We start from the raw sequence: 25,051 nt of genomic DNA on the forward strand, positions 1-25,051 counted from the left end.
GGGAAGGTCTTGTAAACCGTATCAAGGTTTTTCTGGATTGTGAAACCTCTCCCCAAGCTCTCATGACTAAGTAAAAGTCATTGACCTCCAGTGGAATTTTAGGAGGCACACTTTCACCGTTCACTGCAAAAGAAGTTGCAAAAATACTAAAATCAAGTTCAAATTGATTTAAGTCACTAAGTTTACTTCAAGTTTTCTCACAAAGCCTGCAACACAGGACCATGTTCATCAAGATGTTCACTCACAGTCTCCTTTTCAGGATTTATTTCATTTATAATTAGTGCAACAATTAAAAAGTGTGCAAATGAGACTTCTGAAAGTTGTTTTATACACGATGGCAATTTCGTTTTAAAATCCAAAATGGTGTTAAAACAGTCAGTAATTAATTTATTTCTATCCTGCAAAGTTTTACTCAAGACCCTGATGTGCATTGTAAAGTCAGTTACAAATGCAAGACATAAAATCTGTGTGGATTCATTAACTCTTTAACTGGCATTACTATCATGTCCATGAATAGTGCATGTTGAAAAACTGTTCTAAAACAACAGTAATTCGATTCAGCCAGCATACTTGACAAACATACAACTCTTTGCCATAATTACACTCTCGCTCTGCCAGAAAGGATTTAAACTACCAATGTCTCAAAACCTGTAATCTCAGTTTATTGACAGTTTATACAATAATGTCCATGACACAACTTATTTTGGCACTTTTTGCCAGCAGATTAACGCAGTGCAAGATGCGGAGTGCGGCTGGTGTTTCCTGCTGAATACCAAGGTCTTTTACATTTTTTCTTATCAAAGCAACAATGCCATCGTTTTGACCAATCATTGCAAGAGCTCTATCTGTTGCAGTCGTTTAAGTTTTTTCCCATCATTGGTCATATTTGTCAATTTTTCCTAAGCAAGAAAATATGTCTTTGGCCATAGTTGTATCTAGCATTGGCACTAAATCAATGAGTTCCTCCATGACATTGAACTCAGTGTCAACATCTCTCACAAGTACAGCAATATGAGCAATGTCTGGTACATCCGTGCTTTCATCCAAAGACAAAAAGAAAAGAAAAAACCACCACTTTACATTGTAATTCTTCCATTCTGATATTATAACATTACAAATGAGGTACTGAGGGTCATTTTGTGTTTCAGTAAAAAAAAAAAAAAAAAAAAAAAAAAAAAAAAAAAAAAAAAAAAAAAAAAAAAAAGTAAATTTCTTCCCACTGCAGGCTGAAGTGTAGGGATTCAACCAATTTTCATTTTGAGGATCCTAACTTCTCTTCAGCTGTTTGCCTCTCACTAATTTTGGCCTACCACCAACACAAAAGAGACTTCAACACTGACATGAAGTAAACAGGCCCATCTTGCATGCAGGCACCCATGCCTGTGTTAGTGCATTTGCCCACCCTTGACATACATTAAAAAGCTAGTAATTTAACACTTTTACAATCAGGGGTTCTCGACAATGTCCGTAGTGGTCTTATTGCCACTGCTCTGCACAGGTGCTGTGAGAATTAAGTTTGGATACTTCCCAACAGAGATGAGCACTTACTTTGTCAGAACCTAGCTTTCTCACATTAGCAGATTCTCTCATAATAGGCACCTCTCCTCTATTCAGAAATATTTTTAGGAATGATAGTATCTGCTTGATAAATTAAAAGCAATGTCAAATCAGAACATAACTAGTCACTTTCTCAAATTGAATTACTATTTCAGTAAGGTAAAGTGTAGTGCATTGCATCATCTAGAGTCTGTAGTTTCATACCTGCAGACCACAAAACTATTGAATTTTATTTTTCTTGAAAATGAGGAAGAAATGAACCATAATTTCCATTGGAAAACCATGTTCTACACTTGTCTTGTCAATTGGAAGGTCATGCCGTTTTATACCTGCTTATCTCTTTCAGATCATTATACATGTTCAGCTGAATTTTAATAAAGACAGGCACAACAAAAATATTGTTAAACAAGTAAGCTTTTGACCAAAAGGTCTTCTCAATCAGACAGCATGCGAGGACTGTTCAAAAATGGTCTTCTTTGAAATACTCTCCTCCACAAGTGATACACACTTCCCAAACCTGTTTCCACTTCCGGAAGAAGTCTTGGTATGCCTCTTGGAATATTATTACAAGAGAGATAGGGCAACCAAGAGTACAGGATGACGACATCACCATCAGACCAAATGGAAACTTGATAAACAAGAAGCCAGAAGTCGAAAACATTTTGAATAATCATTTTTTAAATGTTGTAGAGAAAATAGGATCTAAATGTTCATTAGAAGAAGCAAGGCAGTTAATGGAAGAGGCCTTACCCACACCATTTGATACAATTGAAATTCCACCCACCTCTCCTTCTGAAATTAGGAAGATTTATACTCTCTCAAGAATAAAAGCTCACATGGAATTGAAGGCATTTCCAGCAGGATAATAAAAGCTTGTTCCCAAGAAATAAATGGGATTCTTAGCCACATATGTAATAGATCTCTGAAGCAGGGTATTTTCCCAGATAGACTGAAGTAAGCCATTGTTAAACCACTGCATAAAAAAGGGGATATGTCTGATGTCAACAACTACCGCCCAATCTCTCTTCTGACTGTCTTATCCAAAATTCTCGAAAAACTAATGTATTGTAAAGTAGCTTCACACCTTTGTAAAAATAAAGTTTTAACAAAATGTCAGTCTGTTTTCCAGAAGGGGTTTTCAACGAAAAATGCTATATATACTTTCACTAATGAAATATTAACAGGGTGTATACGATCCGGGAAAAACCCGGGAATTTTTTCATCCGGGAGAAAACTGAGAAAAACCCGGGAATTGTTTAGAATTCCTGGAATTTTTCATTGTTTTAGTTTTCAGTTAAATTTTTGTGATTTTGACTGGTAAGAACCAATACTCTAACAAAGGATATTACTGTATCCCGCTACTGCAGATTAATACTGCAGCAACAAAATATGAACGAGAGGGAGAAAAAAAAAATCTTAAGTTGCAAAGGAAATGCGCCATATACAACAACAAAACAGTGCTCATACAAGCGTCTACCAACAGCAAAGTGTGTCAAACGCTTTAGAAAGGCTGCAATGCTTCATAACAACAAATTTCCTCTGATGAGCGTGATGTGACAACTGTTTAAATTAGATTCATTTGAGCAGTTGCGGGCGGGCTCTTGCACATGCGCAGTTGAGTCTCGTATGAGTAGTACCTTCTCCCGCTTCTGGTTACAGAAGTGTGGCTGGACGCCACTACTTAATATTGCCCCGGTTGGGGAATAATAGTAAATCTGAGGGTGATGCACAGAGCAGCCTGAGTTGTGGTGGGGAAGTGGGTCATCTCCACATGACCTGTGTTTATGTTCAGTGATTTTGTTGTTTCCTCTTCGTTTGTTGCTCTCACGTTAAATGATAACAAAACGGATTTTTGTGGCCTGGAGCTATCAACCTTAACTTCTCTTCCAGCTTATTAATCTTCGATACCAATATTGTATGTGAATGCTATATATATATATATGAATTTAAACCATTAACTTTTCTTATTTGTATGTTCGCACTGCTTAAGAGTGATCTTGCTATTGGCTGACTGTATCACGTGTCCTATACTGTCATCAGCTGGCGAGATCACGTCACATGAGCTATGACTGGTCTCCAAAAGCGAATCATAATCTCGATTTCAATACTTCGGAAAGTGACATACGTTGTTTGGTGGAATTCAAATTTATACCTTCGTAATACGAAAATATGTATCATACATGTTGCTGCGCATCAAAGGTCTTTAAAAACGTGCCCCAATAGTACCATTGATTAACAGTTTGTCCATTTTGCATGAATTGATGATGAACTAATCTTTCAAAGTCAAAGAAAAGTATCAGCATGGTTTTGACATTTGACATGGCCTGGTTATCTTGTTTTGGTCTTGGAGAACCTTTACCAGCGCGCACACGCACACGCACACGCACACGCACACGCACACGCACACGCACACGCACACGCACACGCACACGCACACGCACACGCACACGCACTCGCACACACGCACACACGCACTCGCACTCTCACTCTCACTCTCTCTCTCTCTCTCTCTCTCTCTCTCTCTCTCTCTCTCTCTCTCTCTCTCTCTCACACACACACACACACACACACACACACACACACACACACACTTGCGTGCACGCGCAAACACAAAAATCACTGTTTCTGGCTGCTGCTGAGTGGTCATGTGTGTGTGTGTGTGTGTGTGTGTGTGTGTGTGTGTGTGTGTAAGCTTATTTGTTTAGCATTCTTTTTGTTGCTATATGGTGAGCAGAAATCTACCCTTTTCATAATATTGCCATTATCCCGTCCTGAATTTTCCATTGTTGAATTTTAATAAAGTCTGACAGATTTAAATATGTTATTCAGGCTCATTGTACTGAATAGTTAAACTTATTTTTTCTAGTGTATTTGTAATTTTCCTTAGAGACCAAAATTGATGAGTTTATAGTTAAACATTTATTATCTCTTACTCAGTTTCGTCTTAATGTTTTTTTGTGCTGTTTCTGCTTTCAATTTCTGTCTTCTACTTTTGTGAATAGTTTTATGCATACAAACAAAGCATTCTCTTTGGGAACTTAATTTGGACTTGATTGTTTTCAAAATGGAGAGTGATAGTGAATTTTAATGTTTTCAAATGAGAGTGCAAAAGGATTGCTGTTGCACTTGGCACTTACATTTGAGTGCATAATTTGGAGGGGGTGGGGAGTCATTACCAGTTCAGTTCATGCCAGGGAACTGAATAAGTAATCTATTAGTTATTATCACCTACATTTGAAATATGAGCTTCATAAAAGGTAAAATTTACTAGAAGTCTGATTGATCTAAAATCATGTTCTCCTCAGAATAATAATATTATATCACTCCTATAAGATGAATACCCTTAAAATAACTTCACTGTATTTTGTTTCAAATTTTTTGACACAGTTTCTGTTAGCTTGCACTACAGTAGTTGTCTTAAAGACAATGTTGTACTCATCAATACAAGAGAAGTTACCACAGAAAGGCTGCTGGCACCTACAATGATGGGGAATTAAAAATAAAAATTAGCCACATGACAGAACCAAACTCTGATACAAGGAATTTCGACCAGCCACCCTGACTGTAAGCTATTTTCACAGTGATGTCAACATCTCCTTTGGACCACATCTAGTTCTTCCAGTCAAATCACTACATATTTTGTGATCATTGTTGACATCCTATACTTCCATGTATAATGATTAACTCTTATTAATTTCCAATGTTGTGTGTAGTACATCTTGCTAATATAATGATACGTTGCCACTGTACTCCGATATTGCAATTAATGTGGCAAAACTTTTAACACAATTTGTGATGTGGCTTTACACATCATGAATGTGCAATGTGGGACTTAGCCATTTTATGTGTGAACAGTTTTCTTTTGTCAACTGTACATGAATGTGTAGCAGACCAAGACAGCAGCACAAATTACACAAAACTAATTTTTTGTGAAATCACTTGTGTTAAAGCGTAGGCTTCTGTTTGTTCTGGTTGTAAGTTTTGTACAAGTAGACAGTAATTCCTGCTCAGGCATTCTATGTCTTGACTGCAAGAGTAGCACTGAGAAATATGTGGGAGGGCCAGGAAACTGGACAGTCCTAACATCTCATATGTAATACAATAAGAAGAGTTTTGATCTTTCGAACAACGTTGCCCACAGTTGAAGATGACGATCCTACAAATCGATTCATGAGGAAGAAAATGACTCAGCACAATGAGTCAATCAGGCTTGCCACTGTAATGCAACAGTCGGGAACTTATATATTGTAGTACATGGTAAATCTGTATTTATGGTCATACCTTTCTTTTACATACACCAATTATTGTTAAATGATAATTAATGCAATAAATAGAAATTACTTTAGTAGAAATTTGCAAAAAAGATGACAACTGCATGTAAAATAAATATGTACTAATTTATAGGTGATAGAATGGAATAATTTGTATAAAATTGTAATAATTGTCAAATGGAACTATCACAAATGTAGGCATAGGAAAGGAAATGACTAGAAGTGGTACAAGGAACTATCTGCCACACATGATGTGGTGGCTTGTGGAGTTTGTATGCAGATATGGATGTAGTGGTGAAAGATCATTTTAACTCTCTTCAAAGTTAACATATTATAGTATTAGCTATTAAATATACTCATGATTTAATATTTGGAACTGAAAAGTGTATTTGGTAAAGCTAATTATAAGAATTACTGTTTCTGCTGTGCACGATATTATGCTTAAATCATTCTATACATGTCATTTGTCATTATAAACTAATTAAAATATTGTTCCTAATAATGCTTAAGACTGGATTGATTGTCAAAGTATTGTGCATAAAATGAAAACAATAACTAGCTGAACACCTGGAAGTACTCCATTGATTAATTGCACTGAGGAAACCTTAGATATCCCTTTCGTTCTTAGTGAATTTTTAATTCTCCTTCAGTGTTGACATAGTATTTGTTAACACTGCTGTCTTGCAGTTGATTTTCTGTGTACTTTTCACTGCAGTTTTTCAGTAATAATTTGCTAAAGCATTATTATGTTCATGTAATGTAGTGTAATACAACACAACATAATAACACAGTTGTTGTTTCGTTGAATCTGTACACTTTGTGTCATGGTATATGATGGAAAATATGGATGCTATTAAGTCCAGTTTTATTCATTTGCAGAAGATTGTGAAGTGAGCACTGAAGGTGGCTCAGATAGCAGTACAGCTGTGAAACGAAGGTGGTCTTCAGAAAGCTCAGATTCAAGTTCTCGTCCTGGACAGAGTCCAACAACAGCAGCGGCAGCAAGCACAACTACTGCATATTCATCTGTGGCATCCACAACAGCACCATCAGCTAAGCAGCCTAGAAAATCTGTTCCAGGTTTGTATTAGAATTTTCCTTTTCTAGTGTCATTATACCCAGTGGTACATCAAAAGTACTCAGTATTTATTCTGCAGCATATATGGTATGATTTTCTGTGCACAGTTTTATGTACATTTTCTCTGGAAGCTCAGAACTGCCCCTGGATCACCAAGGTGTGCTACCTAAATTAAAATATGTAAAATACAGGAACTTTTTAAGGTCTCAGGTTGCCTCTCATATTTCGAAGTCCGGGGGGAAAAAAATATATAGACACACACACACACACACACACACACACACACACAGAGTTACAATGCTGTCAAATTTTCCTCTACCATGGCCAGGTCATCAGCAGTACTTTGAATACTTACTCCCTCCATTTCCTCATTCACTAGTAAATTAGCCCACAGGGAAGATAGGCCCACAATTCTTCACCACAGTTTAGAGGACCTTGATGCATTGCACCCAGTCAGAGAAGCAACATCCTTCTATGATATCTACTAATGGCAGAGCTCGTCTTAGGAAAACCTCTCCCTAGAAATCTACTGGACAGCAACCTGGCACCAGCCAGTGAATGAAAGGGAAACAGACTGTGAGTCCCTGGGTTGCCCACTCCTTTTCAGTTTCTACCCTCACAGACACTCTAAAGTAGCTATTGAGAGAAAGAAGAAATCTGGGCAGAGGGTTGCTCATGTGACCCCAGAGACACCAGCTTCCCCATGCCATTATACTCAGAACTTGAATTTATTTCTGTTGTTCCACCCCCACTGGTGGCAGACAGTGACTGTGGTGTGTGATCTTGGCTCCTTCATGCGTAACCAGGATTCCATTAACTTGATAATTCAGTGGAAATGGTATAGATATTACTGTCACCTGCTAGAACTGCAACAACTTATGTCATCCTATTCTGCAATCTGTGTTGCTCTCCAAGAAATGCAGTTCACTGATGGCCATTATTCAATCCTTTAAGTTTACCATGCCATCTTCCAGAACCATACGAACCCTTAGAGGGCTTCTAGAGGGGTCCATATATCGGTTTACAAAAGTGTCATCATTGAATGGATTCCTCTGCACACCACATTGGAAGCAGTAGTGGTGAGGGTGTGAATGACCCAAGTGATTACCATTTGAAATGTATGTTTACCCATAGTCAGGGCATTTATGTACCTTGAGATGGTCACTGTAACAGAATAACTCTCCCCTCTCCCCTTTTATCTTATTGGGAGATTTCATTGCACACCACCCCGCTGTGTAGGAGAACTCCTCAGCCAACTTCTCTCTGATCTTGATCTGTGTTTTTTCAATGATTTCACCACTACCCACTTTGTTGCCATCCATAGCAGCTTTTCAGATATTGATCTTAAGGTATCTTCCCCTAATCTCATGGCTTATAGCAATCACTTTCTGTTGATCATGTCATTTCCTTGTCACTACCCAATAGACCAACTGCCATGTTGCACTTACCTAAGGCCCAATTGACAGTTGTGTACCTCTGCCATCATATTTGTCCCCACGTCCATCGGACTGTAAACATGAGGTTTTCAGAGATGAATCCCCATAATCATCATCACTGCTTGAACTTGCTTGAACTGCAGTCCTCCTTTTCAAAGGTCCCGTCAATAGTGGCTGGTACCATGTTGGACCAAATCATTGCAATATCTATTCAGGACTGTCAAAGTGCCCTGCAGCATCTCACAGGACATCCTTTGCAGACCACCCTCATCTCAAGCAGTTCCATCCATAGTCTCACTACCTAATTGAAAGCAGTGGGTGGGAATTCAGGGAGCACAACATCATCTCCTTGGGAACATGTGCCTCTTTTTCCCAGGAACTGGCCAAGCTCCATAGTCCACTGGGCCACCAACTGCACTGGATCTCCTCCTTCACAGTGGTGTTTCCACCTATGCTTTGGTTCTTTCGAAACACCTTGCAACTACTTAATGGCAGCATCAACATTATCTTCTTAACCATTTACCTCCTGAATGCTTAAAAGAAAAGTTGAAGATATTTCTGTATCCTTTACTATCCATAATCCTGACTTACATAACAAACATTTCACTGAATGGGAACTGCTTCAGGCTCTTGATTCATCTCATGATTTGGCCCCAGGCCCTGATTCGATTCATAATCAGATGATTCACCTACTAAGGGTCTTCAACCATATTTCACTTGAAAGTGTTTTCCCTGTACATTGGAGAGATAGTGTCATCGCAATCCTGAAGCTAGACAAAAACCCAACATCCATCGACAGCTACATACGACATCTGTCCAAAAAATTCCAGAACTTCGTCCATAAAATTTTCCTACGTTAACCTTTTACTTATTGTGCATGGTCTCCTTCGAAATACTCTCCACCACAATTGATACATCGCTCCCAATGCCATTTCTATTTCCAGAAGCAATCTTGGTATGCCTCTTGCTGGGTCACATGAAGCCCCGTCTGGAAATTTTCTTTTATCTCCTATATTGTTGTAAATCTTAATCCTTTCAATTGGGTTTTCAACTTGGGGAATAAAAAACAAGTCCATAGGGGATAGGTCTGGAGGGTACGGAGTATGAGTCAGCACAATGATTTCATTTTTTGTGCAGTAGCTATGCACCAACAGAGATGGATGTGCAGATGCATTATGGTGATGCAAGAGCCATGAATTGTCTTGCCCTATTTCAGGCCATTCCCATCTCACATTTTCTTGCTGGCATCGCAACATGTCCTGATCAACAGTTTGTCCTTGTGGCATGAAGTCATGATGGACTAATCCTTCAAAGTCAAAGAAACCATGTCAGCATATCTTTATTTGACCTGACCTGATGAGCTTTCTTTGGTCTTGGAGAAACCTCCCTGACACATTGTGAAGATTAAATCTTGGTCTCAACATCATATCTGTAGACCCGAGTCTCATCACCAGTTATGATTCTCTTGAAGAATATCTCATTCTCATTTGCGCGATCCAAAAGCCGTTCACAGATTGTGAGGCAGAGGTCTTTCTGGTCTTCACTTGTGAACCGTGGGATGAACTTGACAGCAACACAAAGCATTCCAAGATGCTGTGTCAGGATTTCGTGACATGATTCAACTGACATGTTACATTCTTCTGCAATCTCTTGGACAGTCTTCTATTAGCACGTGCAGTTTCAGTGACATTCCTGCTGTGAGCGCTGTCTGTTGACATTCAAGGGCATCCTAAATGAGTGTCACCGTTAACTTTTTAAACTGTGTGAACCATTCGAAACTCCGAGTACAGCTTAATCACTCATCACCATAGGCTTCCTGTATCATTTGGTGTCTCTGCAAAGGTGTTTTTTTTTTTTTTTTTTTTTTTACACAAAATTTTATCCAGATGCGCTGCTCCTCTAACTCTGCCATCTCAAAATTTGCAAACTATGCAACACAATCTTCTACTCAATACAGCACTGAACAATAACTAATAGACGTACAACAATGAAGCTTTTGGCAGTTACACACAATGAAAGGGTGCCAACCGCATTTCGCTCCAACAGACCATTGGTGCGAAATTACGAATGTTCCAGAATTTTTTGAACAGGCCTAGTACTTACTAGCTTCACTAACTGACCCTAAAAATTGTGTGAAAGGTTGGTAGTCCAACGATAATGTTGGTTTCTCGAATCGTGGGGCATTTTCTCCCCCTGTCAGTATGTTTTCTGGGAGGGATGCTCTGCAATGCTTAGGTTGAAAACCAATACAACAGCCATTTTTCTAAACAGCGACATTTCATTGCCATGTTTTTAAGATGCGTAAGGCATGCAGCACCACTTGGCACCATCGCATTTTACATACCCTTCTTAAGTGTGTCTTTCAAGGCTCCCTACCACTTTTTATTCGTCATATTTTAAAGTTTAGGCAGACAAGACCATACTTTTTTTACTGAGAGACAAGAGAAAATACATAATACAGTAGGAATAATATTGTAAATGAGGAAATCGTTAGAGAATTTTATATTCTGAGACCCACAGTGTCAAGAGTGTGCTGAGAATTGCAAATTTCTATTCTGAGACCCACAGTGTCAAGAGTGTGCTGAGAATTGCAAATTTCAGGCATTGCCTTTCACCACAGACAGCGCAGTGGCCAATGATCTTCACTTAATGACTGAGAGTAATGGTGTTTGCCTAGAGTTGTCATTACTAACACACAAGCAACACTGTGTGAATAACCACAGAAATCAATGTAGGACGTACGACAAATGTATCCATCGCAGCTCTCCTGCGAACGTTTGTAGCTTCTGTAAAGTTTGGAAGGTAGGAGATGAGGTACTGGTAGAAGTAAAGCTGTGAGGATGGGGTGTGAGTTGTGCTTGAGTAGCTCAGTTAGTAGAACACTTGCCCACGAAAGGCAAAGGTCCCGAGTTCAAGTCTCGGTCTGGCACAGTTTTAATCTGCCAGGAAGTTTCATATCAGCGCACACTCCGCTGCAGAGTGAGAATCCCATTCTGGATAAGATAATATGTTTTTGGGTTTTGTGAAGTGCAGAATTTTACATTTCTGAACAAAGCAATTTGCTAGTATTTGCATCACTTTCATACATATCAAGATCTAACTGGATATTTGTGCAGATTTTTTCCAGGTAGTATTAAAGTGTAAGTAATTGCATAAAATCCGTAACATGTGACTTCCATTTCAGTTCTTATCATTATAAAAACTTCAAAATTTAGAATATTCTGTTTCAGTTCTTTATTTGCCCATGTGCATTATTTCTAAAAGTGTGACCAGGTCTTGTGCAGTATGGAAATGCTTGGCTTGGTTCTTTCCAAGTTCAGTGACAGCCAGTTTACAGAGCACCAAGTTATTAACATTCAAGAAAAATTTTTTTTGTTTTCAAGTATTGAAGTTCTTCCACTAGGCTTGATGATAGCACTTGCATTACCACCAGAGAGAACTATTTGTACTTCTTTGATATACAATCACTTCTTTGATATACAACAACAGATCAATAAGAACAAGTGTGTACCCAGTATTGGTCCCTGTGGTATCTGTGTCAAGATTATACAGCTATCTCAAGATGCTGTTTTGTCATGTACGCTCTCTGGGTTCCCTGATGTGACACTGTATTCAGTTAGCTAGATAATTTGAAAACTAATTACAACAAGATTTTTGACACCATAAAATTTTAGGTTCTCTGGAGAATGTCACAGAAAATACCAATTGACAATATTTTGTAATTTAAATTTTGTGTAATCTGATTAATGAATTAAAAAACAGTATGTTCTGTGAAGCGACTCTTTTGAAATTCAAATTTAGACGAAGTAAAGGATGAATCAAAATGGACTTTACAACTTTGGAATGATATAGAAATTTATTGAGATTACTTACAAAATGGGTCATTTTGTAGCAAACAGCCTCATGTTTGATTTACCACATGGTGCATCAGTGCCCCATTCTGCCACCAGGAGCATCAGCATAGAGCACAGTTAAAAAGGCCACTTCCAGTGGTGGGGAGGGTGCTCGCTGTGTGATTTGGTTTCACGAAACAAGTTCTGCAACAGCTGTTCAGCCTTAATTTCACACTGAATATGTTAAAGAACACGCCTACAATATACTCTTGGCACAAGAACTTCATTGAGACAGGTTGTCCACTGCAACATGAGAAATCACCATGCCACCCACATGTTGACGATTATGTCGAACAGTTTAGGGAGAGCCAACGTGACATGTGTCTTGCAACTGGCATTCCACAAAAGACTGTTTGGCGAGTACTGTGTAGATGTTTACACTTGAAACCATACAGATTCACAATGGCACAGAACGTTAGTGATGCTGATAAGGTTGCTTTTGGGGAATTGTGAGTGGAAGTGTTGCATCGGATAGAGGATGGCGTGACATTCATGAATAAATTATCTTCAGCAAGGAGTCAACATTTTATATCAGCAGAATGGTGAACAACTCCAGTCACAAAATATAAGGCAATGAAAGTCCACATGCCACCCTGGAACACATTCCTGACAGCTCCGAAGTTAATGTGTTTCGTGCCTCTCTCCATTATAATTTTCTGTACATTAATTTTCTTGTACTGAAAACCAAGAGCTGTGACATTAATTAAAAAAGAAGTCTTGCTACCACTTACTAACTGTGCCTCATGAAGAGTTATGCACAGTTTTTTAGTTGGATGTTCTTTTCTCTCATAGTAGTGTCATCTTGAAAGGAGTCCAAGTTTCTTAGTCGTGGTTCTGTCCTCTTTTTACTGGGTGTTTGGAGTTAGGATGAACTAGGCTCTTCCTCTTCTGCAGAGTATTTCTCCTTATTACAAACTTTGACAACAGTATTTTTATGTACCTACAAAGTGTCTGCAGTTCTTTCAGCTACCTTTGTTAGAGGCAATAAAGTTGCACCATTGTCTCTTGCCTTCTTGAAATATTCGTACACTGAGCCCACAGACTCGTGTGTCTGACCATGGAAAACATGAGGAAATCACTAAACTTTCTGTTTAGCACCCACATTTTCCTGCACGCTTCCACTACAAGCTTCAGATGTTCTGTAGCAGAAACTAAACTCACTACACAGGGAAAGAAAGCAGACAATGAAATGGACCACAACTACTTATGTTACTGGCCACGAGCGTTGTCAGCAACTGGCTACAATAGCCGCTATCTGCAATAACAGAGAGATTTGACAATGATGATCAGAACAGCAGGTGCAGCCATGTAGGATCTCTGATTGGCTGTTGCTATGGTAGCAGCCGTGTAAACGGTTAGATGTCAGTCACTTTATTTTTTCTGATCCAGATATAGAAACACATTGTTTATTTTCTTCATTACCACGTGTGTGTGTGTGTGTGTGTGTGTGTGTGTGTGTGTGTGTGTGTGTGTGTTTTTCTCAGGCAATAATCTGACTTGAAGTGAGAATTGTTCAGTCTTTATTGAAGCAAAAAAGCTACTGTCAAAAGTGTCAGAGAAATCTGATATTGATGCCAATTAAACATTGAAGGCCCTGTGTTGTTTTAACACATTCTTCATCTTGGCACCTTATAAGCTAGTTTCTGTGACCACGCCTTGAACACGGGCCGAGGTCACTGATTCTGACATGCAATTCTCTAGTGACAAATATACCTGCAATGGTGCAACTTGCTAATATGCCAAGTTTCAAAATATCCATGGCCTCTGCTGGTGATATATAGAAACTGCTCTGCGTGTGGAGAAAAAAAATCACTAAGTACCTCTTGACAGTAGAACATATGAATCAACTCCCTCCAGCAGTTTCTTCTTTATGATAGACAGTTGCTTACAACGCCTAAATCCACTTGTATAGGGTTCAAGATGTAAGAGATGTTTCTGTTGGAAGACATATACTATTTCTAAACACAGTGGAAACAATACATTCTAGCACAGTCCTCTTGTGTTTTTGATCTCAGGTTTCTCCTCAGCTTATGCATGCAGCAGTGAGTTGGAAGTGATAAATGACACATTCCATTAACTGCTTCCTAATATGTATCAATTTTCCAAATAAATTAGTTCTGGGTAGAAAACCATCATAGCAGATTATTTTTCAGTGTGTACGAATGCATGTTTTATAATGGTATTTTACCACTGGTTTAACTGAGCGTAGCACAATAACGATTGTTGTGTACTGATGCGGTTATCCTCAGAAGTTCATACTGTGTTAGAAAATAACTGGTCCTTTGATGGATTGAAGAATGCAAATCTTTGTGGGGGGGGGGGGGGGGGGGGGGATACGTGTGCATAATTGCAAAGGTTTAAATGCAATCCATCACTTAGTGCCGTTCATATTGCGAGCACTAAAGATGTCTGCGCCATCCAGGACAATAATTTGAGATTTCCAACATTTGTTGTTACTTTTTGCCAAATTTATTGTTATTTTTTTGCCAAATTTGTTGTTATTTTTTTTGCCAAATTTGTTGTTATTTTTTTGCCAAATTTTTCTGTAATTTTTGGACCAAATTTTGTGTTATTATTGGTGGTTTGGACAATTTTTGCCAAATTCAGTGTTTTATATCAAATTTTTTCAAAATTTGGAACTTTTTTCCGAATTCACTGTTAATTTTTGACAAAATTTGGTGTTAATTTTTGACAAAATCAGAGTTATTTTCTGCCAAAATTTTTTTTTTTTTTTTTTTTTTTTTTTTTTTTTTTTTTTTTTTTTTTTTTGCTAGATTTTCTCAGATTTATAATATTTTTATACAACAAAGCTATAATGTTCATGATATCACATAAAAATTGCTGATTTTGCGTTATATATCTCAAAACTGCTAATTTTGCATTATTTTCCTCATTATTGTCGCCACGAAATTTTCCCCTCTATCAGTGAGTTGTTAGCCATTGAAACAATGAAAAACTTAGATGTAAGAAGTAGTGACATTAAACTGTAATACACAATAAAATGTGAAGTATGTGTGCTTAACTGCACATGCAGATTTCAAGAAGAGGTTATTCTGAACTGTACGAGTCCAAAAGTGCCAAAAATGAGGTAACTACACAGACATATGGAGTAAAATAAGGGCTGCACAAATATAGCAGTATGTAAGCCTAATTCCCAATTCATTGAGAGAAAAATATTTGTGACACTTGAGATGGTTTCATGAAGTCAGACTCTGTGCAGAGCATAGTGAGTAATGTCCTATCACTGGTGACTTAATGTTCTTTCCACTGTTTTGGAGAAAACACTCAGCTGGGAATATTGTATTATGTGCTTTCTTTTTGGACTTGAAACATTATACCCCCAGCCAAAGTCATAGTGGCCGTGTAAATAGTACCTCACAATGTATAATAGGAGTGGCTCTGACTGTGGTGGGATGATACTTATGAGTCATGATTTTCAACATATTTGTTGACACTGGATGATTTGTGGACATATTTACAAAAAAGTACAGTTCAAACGGAAATGGAGAATCTATCATTTGGAAAGAAATATAATACCCAAATAAATAAGAGGATGTCCGAATGTTTCCAGTTAAAATTCCTGCATATGAAAGTCACTATTGTAGAAGAGATTTTGTAGAAAAAGTTTTTATCGTCTCACCTGATGACAGCAGTGTTGTGTAAAGAAAATCTTAAAGAATTTTACAACAATACTATTTGGTTGTCCCACTGGTGCATGCCAGGGAGTGGTGGATTCTATGACAGAGAGCAAACTAATAAGATACACAGTATTTCATAAACTTCATTCACTTAACTTGAATTCAAATGCAAGTCCAGACTAATATCCAGTATAAGTCCATGAGCTAGGAGGAGGAGGAGGACGAGGTCATTAGAGATGGAGCACAAGCTCGAATTAGGGAAAGATGGGGAAGGAAACCAGCTGTGCCCTTTCGAAGGAAGCATCCCAGCATTTGCCTGAAACGATTTGGGGAACCCACAGAAAACCTAAATCAGGATGGCCAGGGACAGGTGTCCACCATCGTCCTCCCGAATGCAAGTCCAGTGTGCTAACCACTGTGCCACCTGGCTCGGTCATGAGATAGGCAGAGTCCAATATCCACAATTGCTATAGAGGTGAAGTGGCAATGCTTAGACTAGACAGACAGAACTGAACTAAAGACAGACAGACGGACTAGACTAGAGACAGACTGGTTGATGCAGTAAGTTGGATCCATGATGGCGCTGGCTATACGGGTTGAGGAATGTGTGTTTCAGACCCGGCCGCAGGTTAGCAGTGCAATCACATGGTCTCTGCCAGCTTCTAAATGTGGACTGGCACTGTGTGTTATAAACAGTGCACAATACCACAGATACCATTCCTGTATCTTTCAGACTCTTCTGTGATAAATTCCACAAGATGAAACTGACTATCAAGAAACCTAACTTTGATACGTAGGACACTTGTGACAAGATTGAATTGCATGTTAAACTTTCCTCTGACAGTGACAGAGATGCATCAAAGAAAGAAATTAAAAAGTATCAAAAACTTGAATATATTGCTTTCCCTTTGAAGAGGAAAGATAAGAACCAGTAAAAAGATGATGCATAAAGAAAGATAAAAATGTTTAATGTACGTCAGTGTCTAGGAACACCTCTTACACAGAATTCAGTGGCTTTCTGCAAGTGTCAGCTGTGCACTTAGAATCTCACTGTCTATAACTGTGTTGACGGACAAACATTCTACATTCTATGGAATGAAGACTTGGCAGTAAGGGGAACAAATGAGATAAAATCTTGTTTGTTTCAGTACACCACAAAGAAACTGAAATCTGATGTAAAGGCTGTTAGCATGCTCTTGAATGTATGTGGGGGACAAAACAAGAACCCTGGTGTTGTTGTTATATGCATGGTGGCTCTGGAGAACTGGACACTGGAAGTAATTGATCACAAAATTATACTTCCAGGACACATGCATATTGAGTTTGATACATCACACAGCCTTATAAAAAGAGAGAACAACTATCTATAGTTTTATGACTTGGACGTGGATGATTCTGCAGTATGACAAAACTAAGTCCTTCATTGTTATTGAACTGGTTCAAAAAACACTACACTTTGCACCACTCTTAAAAATTAAGCCACAGCAACACAATGTAGGCAGGAAAGGTCAGCCTATCAGTTAGATAAATTTTAGATGATTATGATTCCCTAAAGGTGTTTTGGATTACTGTTCTACAAAACACACTTGATAGTGATGAACTGTTTGGCAGAATTTAAGGAGAAGGGGGAAAGTTGGTGATTTCTCTCTGTCAAAAAAAGAATGCTGGCTCACACTTGATCTCACAAGGCAAGTGTCAGATTTACTGATTAAAAAACATCGTTGTACTCCACCAAGGTTTTACCATTGCAACCTTAAGATTTTTATATTTTATGGCTCTAAAGATTTTTGTGAACTTCATTTGTAAGTAAAACTTCGTTGATTGAAGATGATGGTGTGATTAAGATGGGCTTTGACAAATAAGGTAGACAGTACAGCAGCTTTTGCCAGAATACAGTGATGGTTTCTAAATACATTCGAGCTGTAGTATACTGCTAATGCAGAATATTCTGATTTACTGATTCTCATAAAATTCATCTCACCAGCTATTCACCAGTTAGTTTTACTTATATTTAAGGATATTCACTAACACCAGGAAAAACTATGCTGATACGTACAAAAATTAAAATGGTTAAGCAGCAAGGAAAAAATATTTTTTATGGGAAAGAATCTAATGTTCTTATGTATCAATAATACCAATTTTATCATTTGATTTACATTCAAATAACATAGAAGGAACTAGGTGCTTATTGGTAACTGTTGTATCATTAGATACAAAATTTCTCTAATAGTAGCTGATGTAAATCATCCTTTTACTGTTTTATATTTTTTTTTTTTTTTGTAACTTGTACAGTAAGGAAAAAGGTAAAAAACATAAAATTGATTATGTGTAATACGTAAAACAAGTTTTAACAGTTACCAGTTTATCAGTGTTAAGTGAGTAAAGTTCAGATTGTATTGTACATCTCACATCTTCATGCCCAATAAAAGCCAAAAGATAGAAATAAAGGAAGAAAGTGAAACAGGGAAGCATTGTAAGAGATAATATGTATTAATTTTACCTGTTGCATGTGTATTTTAATTTAATAATTCGATTTACTATATTCCTTCAAACTTCCAAATTTACAAGGGGTACAACTTCGCCTCCGCAGTTTGCTGATAGGTGGCGACAATGGTAAGTAGTGGTCGAAAGAAACAGATCGCAGATGTCAGGGAGTTAGCTTGGACCTCAGTCAACATAACCTCATTCAAACATTAGTCGATTTGTGTCTGCATCATAAAGTTGTTCTTGATTGAAAATGTCAATTTACGAGCCTAATTCTCGTCATTTGCGGGATGTGTTACTGTTTTGTTTCAGTTTGAAGAAAACAGCAGCTGAGTCTCATCGAATGGTCTCAAGTACCCATGGTAAGGGCGCTATTAGTGAAAGAACATGTCGTGAGTGGTTTCAACACTTCAAGAACCGTGATTTTAATGTTGTAGACTGGCATAGTGGTGGAAGAGAGAATGTTTTCGAACATGCAGAATTGGAGACATCGCTGATTGAAGACTTGCATCAAACTCAAGAAGAATTGGCATGATTAGTGGAAATTACACATCAAGCCATTTCAAAATGTCTCAAGGCTAGGGGCACGATTCAGAAAGAAGGAACTTGGGTCCCATGTGAGCTGAAACCAAGAGACATTGAACGGCATTTGTGTGTTTGTTAACAGTTATTTCCAAGGCAAAAATGGAAGGGATTTCTGCATCACTTTGTGTCTGGGGATGAAGCATGTGTTCATTTTGATAACCCTAAATGCAAAAAATCATGGGGATATCCCGACCATGCTTCCATGTCGACGACCAAACTGAATATTCACGGCTCCAAGATCATGCACTGCATTTGGTGGGACCAGCTCAGCATCGTGTACTATGAGGTGTTAAAACCAAGTGAAACAGTCACAGGTGCTCATTCTTGAATGCAATTAATGCATTTGAGCAGAGCATTAAAAGACAAACTTCTGCAATACAGCAAGAGGCATGATAAAGTTATTTTGCAGCACGACAATGCTCGACCCCACGTTGCAAAAGTGGTCAAAACGTACTTGGACATGTTAAAATGGGAAGTCCTACCCCATCCACCATATTCTCCAGACATTGCTCCCTCTGACTATCACCTATTTAGATCAATGGCGCATGGTCTGGCTGACCAACACTTCAATTTTCATGAAGAAGTCACAAATCGGATCGATTCCTGGATCACTTCAAAAGATGAACAATTTTTTCGACACAGGATTCGTACACTGCCTGAAAGATGGGAGAAAGTAGTGGCCAGCGATGGAAAATACTTTGAATGATACATGTGTAACCAATTTGTTTCATTAAAGCCTCAAATGTTGGGGAAAAAAACGGCGGAAGCAAAGCTGTACACCTTGTAGTTTTTTGTCACAGTGTCACTTTCGGACATAATGCTCACACAGTAAAAATATTGTTTCACACTATGTAGACGAGGTGATGAGGTGGGCAAAAAGTCCTCCTCCAAAAGCATAAAACACACACACACACACACACACACACACACACACACACACACACACGGCTGTTGTCATTGGCCAGTTGGGCCCGAGCGGTCTATGAGTTTAGACACCTTTTCATTGTGTCCAACTCGGCACTGTCTCTTATGTGATGAGAAGTGATCTATCCTTTTCATATTGTTGTTATTCTATCCTGGACTTCTCAAGTATAGTGAGATACATATGCATTACAGCTGACTGAGGATCTTTCTTAAATAAGTGAATGATGTGGATATACAGAAGCTCATTTTGTGTGGTGTGACTTGTTTTGTTCTTCAGCTGTTTCTGTCATTCATTCAAGGCTAATTTTGTTTCTGTTTTTAAATTATGATTTTTTTTTTCAAATTTCTGAATAAGAATTGTAGATAATCATGTTAAAAAACCATTGATCTAGTAATCACAATTGAGAGTTTTCACATAACCAGTGCAGGGCTGTAATTTTTTTAAACAATGCTACACTTATGCAAAAATAAAATTTCAAGCTTACCTTAAATGATGAATGAGATAGCATACTTTAATGCTTGCTTAATTTTTTGTATGAATATTTAGAGGCACAGTTATTCGTTTCATATTCTAGTGCAGAGAGAGAGATCGTCTTGTGTTTATTCAAAATTTCTGTATTAGATAAATATTCATTGAATAATTGTGTAAGACCCACTTTTTAAAAAGAAACACTCTTGTTACAGCAGAACTAGAAGCAGCAACTTCAACCACTCACTCTGAAGCACCGCCAAAAACACCAACAGACCCGTCTGAATGGTCCATAGAGGATGTAATACAGTACATTGCCTTTGTAGATCCAGCTTTGGGAACACATGCAGAACTGTTCAGAAAACATGTAAGATAAATGTAATTGTACAGTTATTTTCGTAAAGCTTATATTTTCTGATGAGTAGAAAGTGAGGACTGAGTGTACATGAGTTAAAGTTTATTTTATACGAGTAGTAAATCTGCAAGGTTAACATTTGTGATGGGCTGAAACTGTGATTTCAACCACCTGAGACAAAAACAAACAATATCAATACAATGATAAGAATGTAATAGGGAATTGCTTCAATAATGGAGAAGAAAAGAAACTTTTAAACGCCAATAGCTTTTGCATTATTTTTTGAGTACAGTAGCGGTCAAGCTCTATGCTTTTTCTGAGTATTAGAAATTAGTATTTTGTTTATAAATAACTAATTATTCATATTCCAACTTCGTTTCATCTAATTGTCTTTTGGTGCTAAGTCTCGTTGCAGCACTGTGGTTATGTCTTTTGCATACAGACAAAACTCTTAAATTCAGTGATTTTTTTTGTGAATTTACCATGCTCTTACTAGGTCATAAGTTACAGCTGATCCTTTTCTGTGCATGTATTACTTGTAAAATCAATATTACTTGCTTACTGAGGGGCTCTAAATACACCTGTAAAAACACTGCAATGGTAAAGATTTGCTTGATAAGAAGTTATGCAGAAACAGGGCTGATGATGACATAAAAAATAATGAGTCATTTGGAATGTTGGTTCTGGTTTTGTAGATAACATGAAGAATTTATTTTTAAAAGTTAACTATGAGTATTTAGAATGGGGAGATTAAAAACTCTTAAATGTTATGCTGAATAAAGCATTCTGAATTCAGGTTGAAGATGAACTAGAAAATTAGGAGTATCAATGGATTGCAGCATATAAGATATGGATCACTACATTGTTAATGAAATGCCATTGGTGGTTATCATAGGCATAAGCAACATATAGCGGAGGAAAGAACAAGAATAAAGAAGAAAGAAAGGAGAAAAGAGGAAAGGAAAGAGTTGCAGAACTGCTAGCAGGATAAGAAAGCAATTTCAACCACAGTCTTTGGATTAGAGTGAGCTAAGTGTATAGTGGTAATAAACTTCTCAATACTCGTGAAGAGCAGCAGCATTATTGCTGCTGTTTTGATAAAACAGCTTTACAAGTAAAGCCCTGCAATCGTAATGCACACTGATGCTTATGTTTCAACCCTACATAAGCACACCAGTAGCAGCACCTAACGGCAAGTCATGGCACTAACACTACTAACAAAACAAATCCTGCAGTGAACTGTCTACTTCCAAATGACTCATTACTTTTTTTATGTCATCATCAGCCCTGTTTCTGCATAACTTCTTATCAAGCAAATCTTTACCATTGCAGTGTCTTTACAGGTGTATTTAGAGCCCCTCAGTAAGCAAGCCATGTACCGCAAGTCTCTAGAGGAACGGAGGGTTCCAAATGATTGGAAAAGAGCACAGATAGTCCCAGTATTCAAGAAGGGTCGTCGAGCAGATGCGCAGAACTATAGACCTATATCTCTGACGTCGATCTGTTGTAGAATTTTAGAACATGTTTTTTGCTCGAGTATCATGTCGTTTTTGGAAACCCAGAATCTACTATGTAGGAATCAACATGGATTCCGGAAACAGCAATCGTGTGAGACCAAACTCGCTTTATTTGTTCATGAGACCCAGAAAATATTAGATACAGGCTCCCAGGTAGATGCTATTTTTCTTGACTTCCGGAAGGCGTTCGATACAGTTCCGCACTGTCGCCTGATAAACAAAGTAAGAGCCTACGGAATATCAGACCAGCTGTGTGGCTGGATTGAAGAGTTTTTAGCAAACAGAACACAGCATGTTGTTATCAATGGAGAGACGTCTACAGACGTTAAAGTAACCTCTGGCGTGCCACAGGGGAGTGTTATGGGACCATTGCTTTTCACAATATATATAAATGACCTAGTAGATAGTGTCGGAAGTTCCATGCGGCTTTTTGCGGATGATGTTGTAGTATACAGAGAAGTTGCAGCATTAGAAAATTGTAGCGAAATGCAGGAAGATCTGCAGCGGATAGGCACTTGGTGCAGGGAGTGGCAACTGACCCTTAACATAGACAAATGTAATGTATTGCGAATACATAGAAAGAAGGATCCTTTATTGTATGACTATATGATAGCGAAACAAACACTGGTAGCAGTTACTTCTGTAAAATATCTGGGAGTATGCGTGCGGAACGATTTGAAGTGGAATGATCATATAAAATTAATTGTTGGTAAGGCGGGTACCAGGTTGAGATTCATTGGGAGAGTGCTTAGAAAATGTAGTCCATCAACAAAGGAGGTGGCTTACAAAACACTCGTTCGACCTATACTTGAGTATTGCTCATCAGTGTGGGATCCGTACCAGATCGGTCTGACGGAGGAGATAGAGAAGATCCAAAGAAGAGCGGCGCGTTTCGTCACAGGGTTATTTGGTAACCGTGATAGCGTTACGGAGATGTTTAATAAACTCAAGTGGCAGACTCTGCAAGAGAGGCGCTCTGCATCGCGGTGTAGCTTGCTCGCCAGGTTTCGAGAGGGTGCGTTTCTGGATGAGGTATCGAATATATTGCTTCCCCCTACTTATACCTCCCGAGGAGATCACGAATGTAAAATTAGAGATATTAGAGCGCGCACGGAGGCTTTCAGACAGTCGTTCTTCCCACGAACCATATGCGACTGGAACAGGAAAGGGAGGTAATGACAGTGGCACGTAAAGTGCCCTCCGCCACACACCGTTGGGTGGCTTGCGGAGTATAAATGTAGATGTAGATGTCTAGACATTATTCCTATAAAGTTGGATACCCATACAGTTATTAGCTTTCTGTCTACAGAGGCTAGTGTACAGAAAGATTCATTATAATCACCGTGTGTTTTACGAGTATATGTAGTCTCCCTGTATCAGTCTTAGTACTGAAAGAGTCGTGTTGGTCTTGCTGGTACATAATTACTAACTATAGTGTGCATGTGAATTTGTATGTGGTACGAGTGTTGTGACAAATGGTAATAAACATTTCTAGTGATGGTGGTAAAGCAGGCCATGATCAGGAACTAATTAGTTAGTTATTTACAATACATCATTACAATGTTGAATTTGTCAGTTTACAAATAAGCTTGTCTCTGACTATGATCTGGCAATCAGTCTCAGCATGATGAACTTGAAATGAGCAGAATATAGACTACCAACAGGAAAATTTTTTTACAGTGTTTTAAGTGCAAACTCAGCAAATATTGATACAGCCACATCAACATGAATAGTTAGTGACAGTATTAGTATGATCATTGCATATTGCAAAACTGTGGAGGGTATCATTTGTGTCAGAGTAGTTAAATTTGTCAGACTCTTGGGACTATAGTTGAAATTTTGGAAACATTAAGTATAATTATAGCACACTTTCATCTGATTTCACATTTGTTGAGAATAGGATGAGGTTAGGAGGATCATACACCTAGATTAGGCTGTTCCAGCTCATGCACTCGCCTGGGGTCAGCAGGGGGCATGGGCACAGATGGGCAGACCACTGACATGGACAGTCCTGCAGCTTGGCCATAGCGTACGTGATCATCCTAAACTGCACGAGCCTGGGTCAAGGGATGGCTAAACAGCTGATGCATGTGCACAACGAATGCAATACAGCCACCGAACGGGTAGTATATACCACCTGTGGCTATCCATGGGCATGATGAGGGGCAGATGTGGACATCCATGCCCTGCAGGCAGCATTGGAGCAGCCTGCTGCAGCTTATTCACAGATGAAGCAGTTAACAGTTGTTTTATTTTCACAAGAAAGTCACTCATCTGCTCAGAATGGGGCTAGACAAGACTTAGTTTAAGGACAACCAGCGTGTCAGAAATGAAGAAAAGTTTAAAGCAGGATGCTAGATTCAGTTGAATAACTTCAAGTGCTTTGTGTCCACAGTCAAAATGAATTGATTTTATCATTAGCAACTTGAATCTAAAATTGGTCATGGCATACTGCTATGCTGATACAAGTACTTCCAGATACCTGAAGTGCTATAATCATAAAATAATGGGAAGTTCTCATCAGAGCATAATATGTTGTATGGCAAAGGAATTACATGTTAACACTTTCATTCTTCGTCAGAACATGGATGCAGAGCATATACTCTTTAGCTTATGCAGAAAGTGTAAACATCATCACATCAGTAACAGCACATATAAAAGTCCAGAAGCAATTATTTTCCATTGCAGTCAATCGGTTGGTGTTACAAATGTGGAAACTAATGTGATTCTAACATGCAGGTTATACTATAGTTGTGAATGGACATGCGGAGTTTTTGTGCTGACTATATTGGAATTTTATCAATGACAAAATGTGTCAATAGATAAGATTTGATGTACTCTACT

The 25,051-nt window shown here is 38.3% G+C and overlaps 1 protein-coding gene across 3 annotated transcripts in view; it reads left to right on the forward strand.

The window, feature by feature from the left end:
- Positions 1-25,051, forward strand: part of LOC124723237 (polycomb protein Scm) — a 175,166-nt gene that overhangs the window by 133,441 nt on the left and 16,674 nt on the right. Inside the window, exons 12-13 of one of the 3 annotated variants that reach the window (XM_047248432.1) lie at positions 6,708-6,908; positions 20,551-20,702. In XM_047248432.1, coding sequence (XP_047104388.1) covers positions 6,708-6,908; positions 20,551-20,702 — 353 coding nt within the window. The remainder of the gene's footprint in view (positions 1-6,707; positions 6,909-20,550; positions 20,703-25,051) is intronic. The other 2 variants (XM_047248433.1, XM_047248434.1) reach the window with 2 other exon arrangements.

Source organism: Schistocerca piceifrons, chromosome X (genome assembly GCF_021461385.2).
Source record: "Schistocerca piceifrons isolate TAMUIC-IGC-003096 chromosome X, iqSchPice1.1, whole genome shotgun sequence".
Taxonomy (NCBI): domain Eukaryota; kingdom Metazoa; phylum Arthropoda; class Insecta; order Orthoptera; family Acrididae; genus Schistocerca; species Schistocerca piceifrons.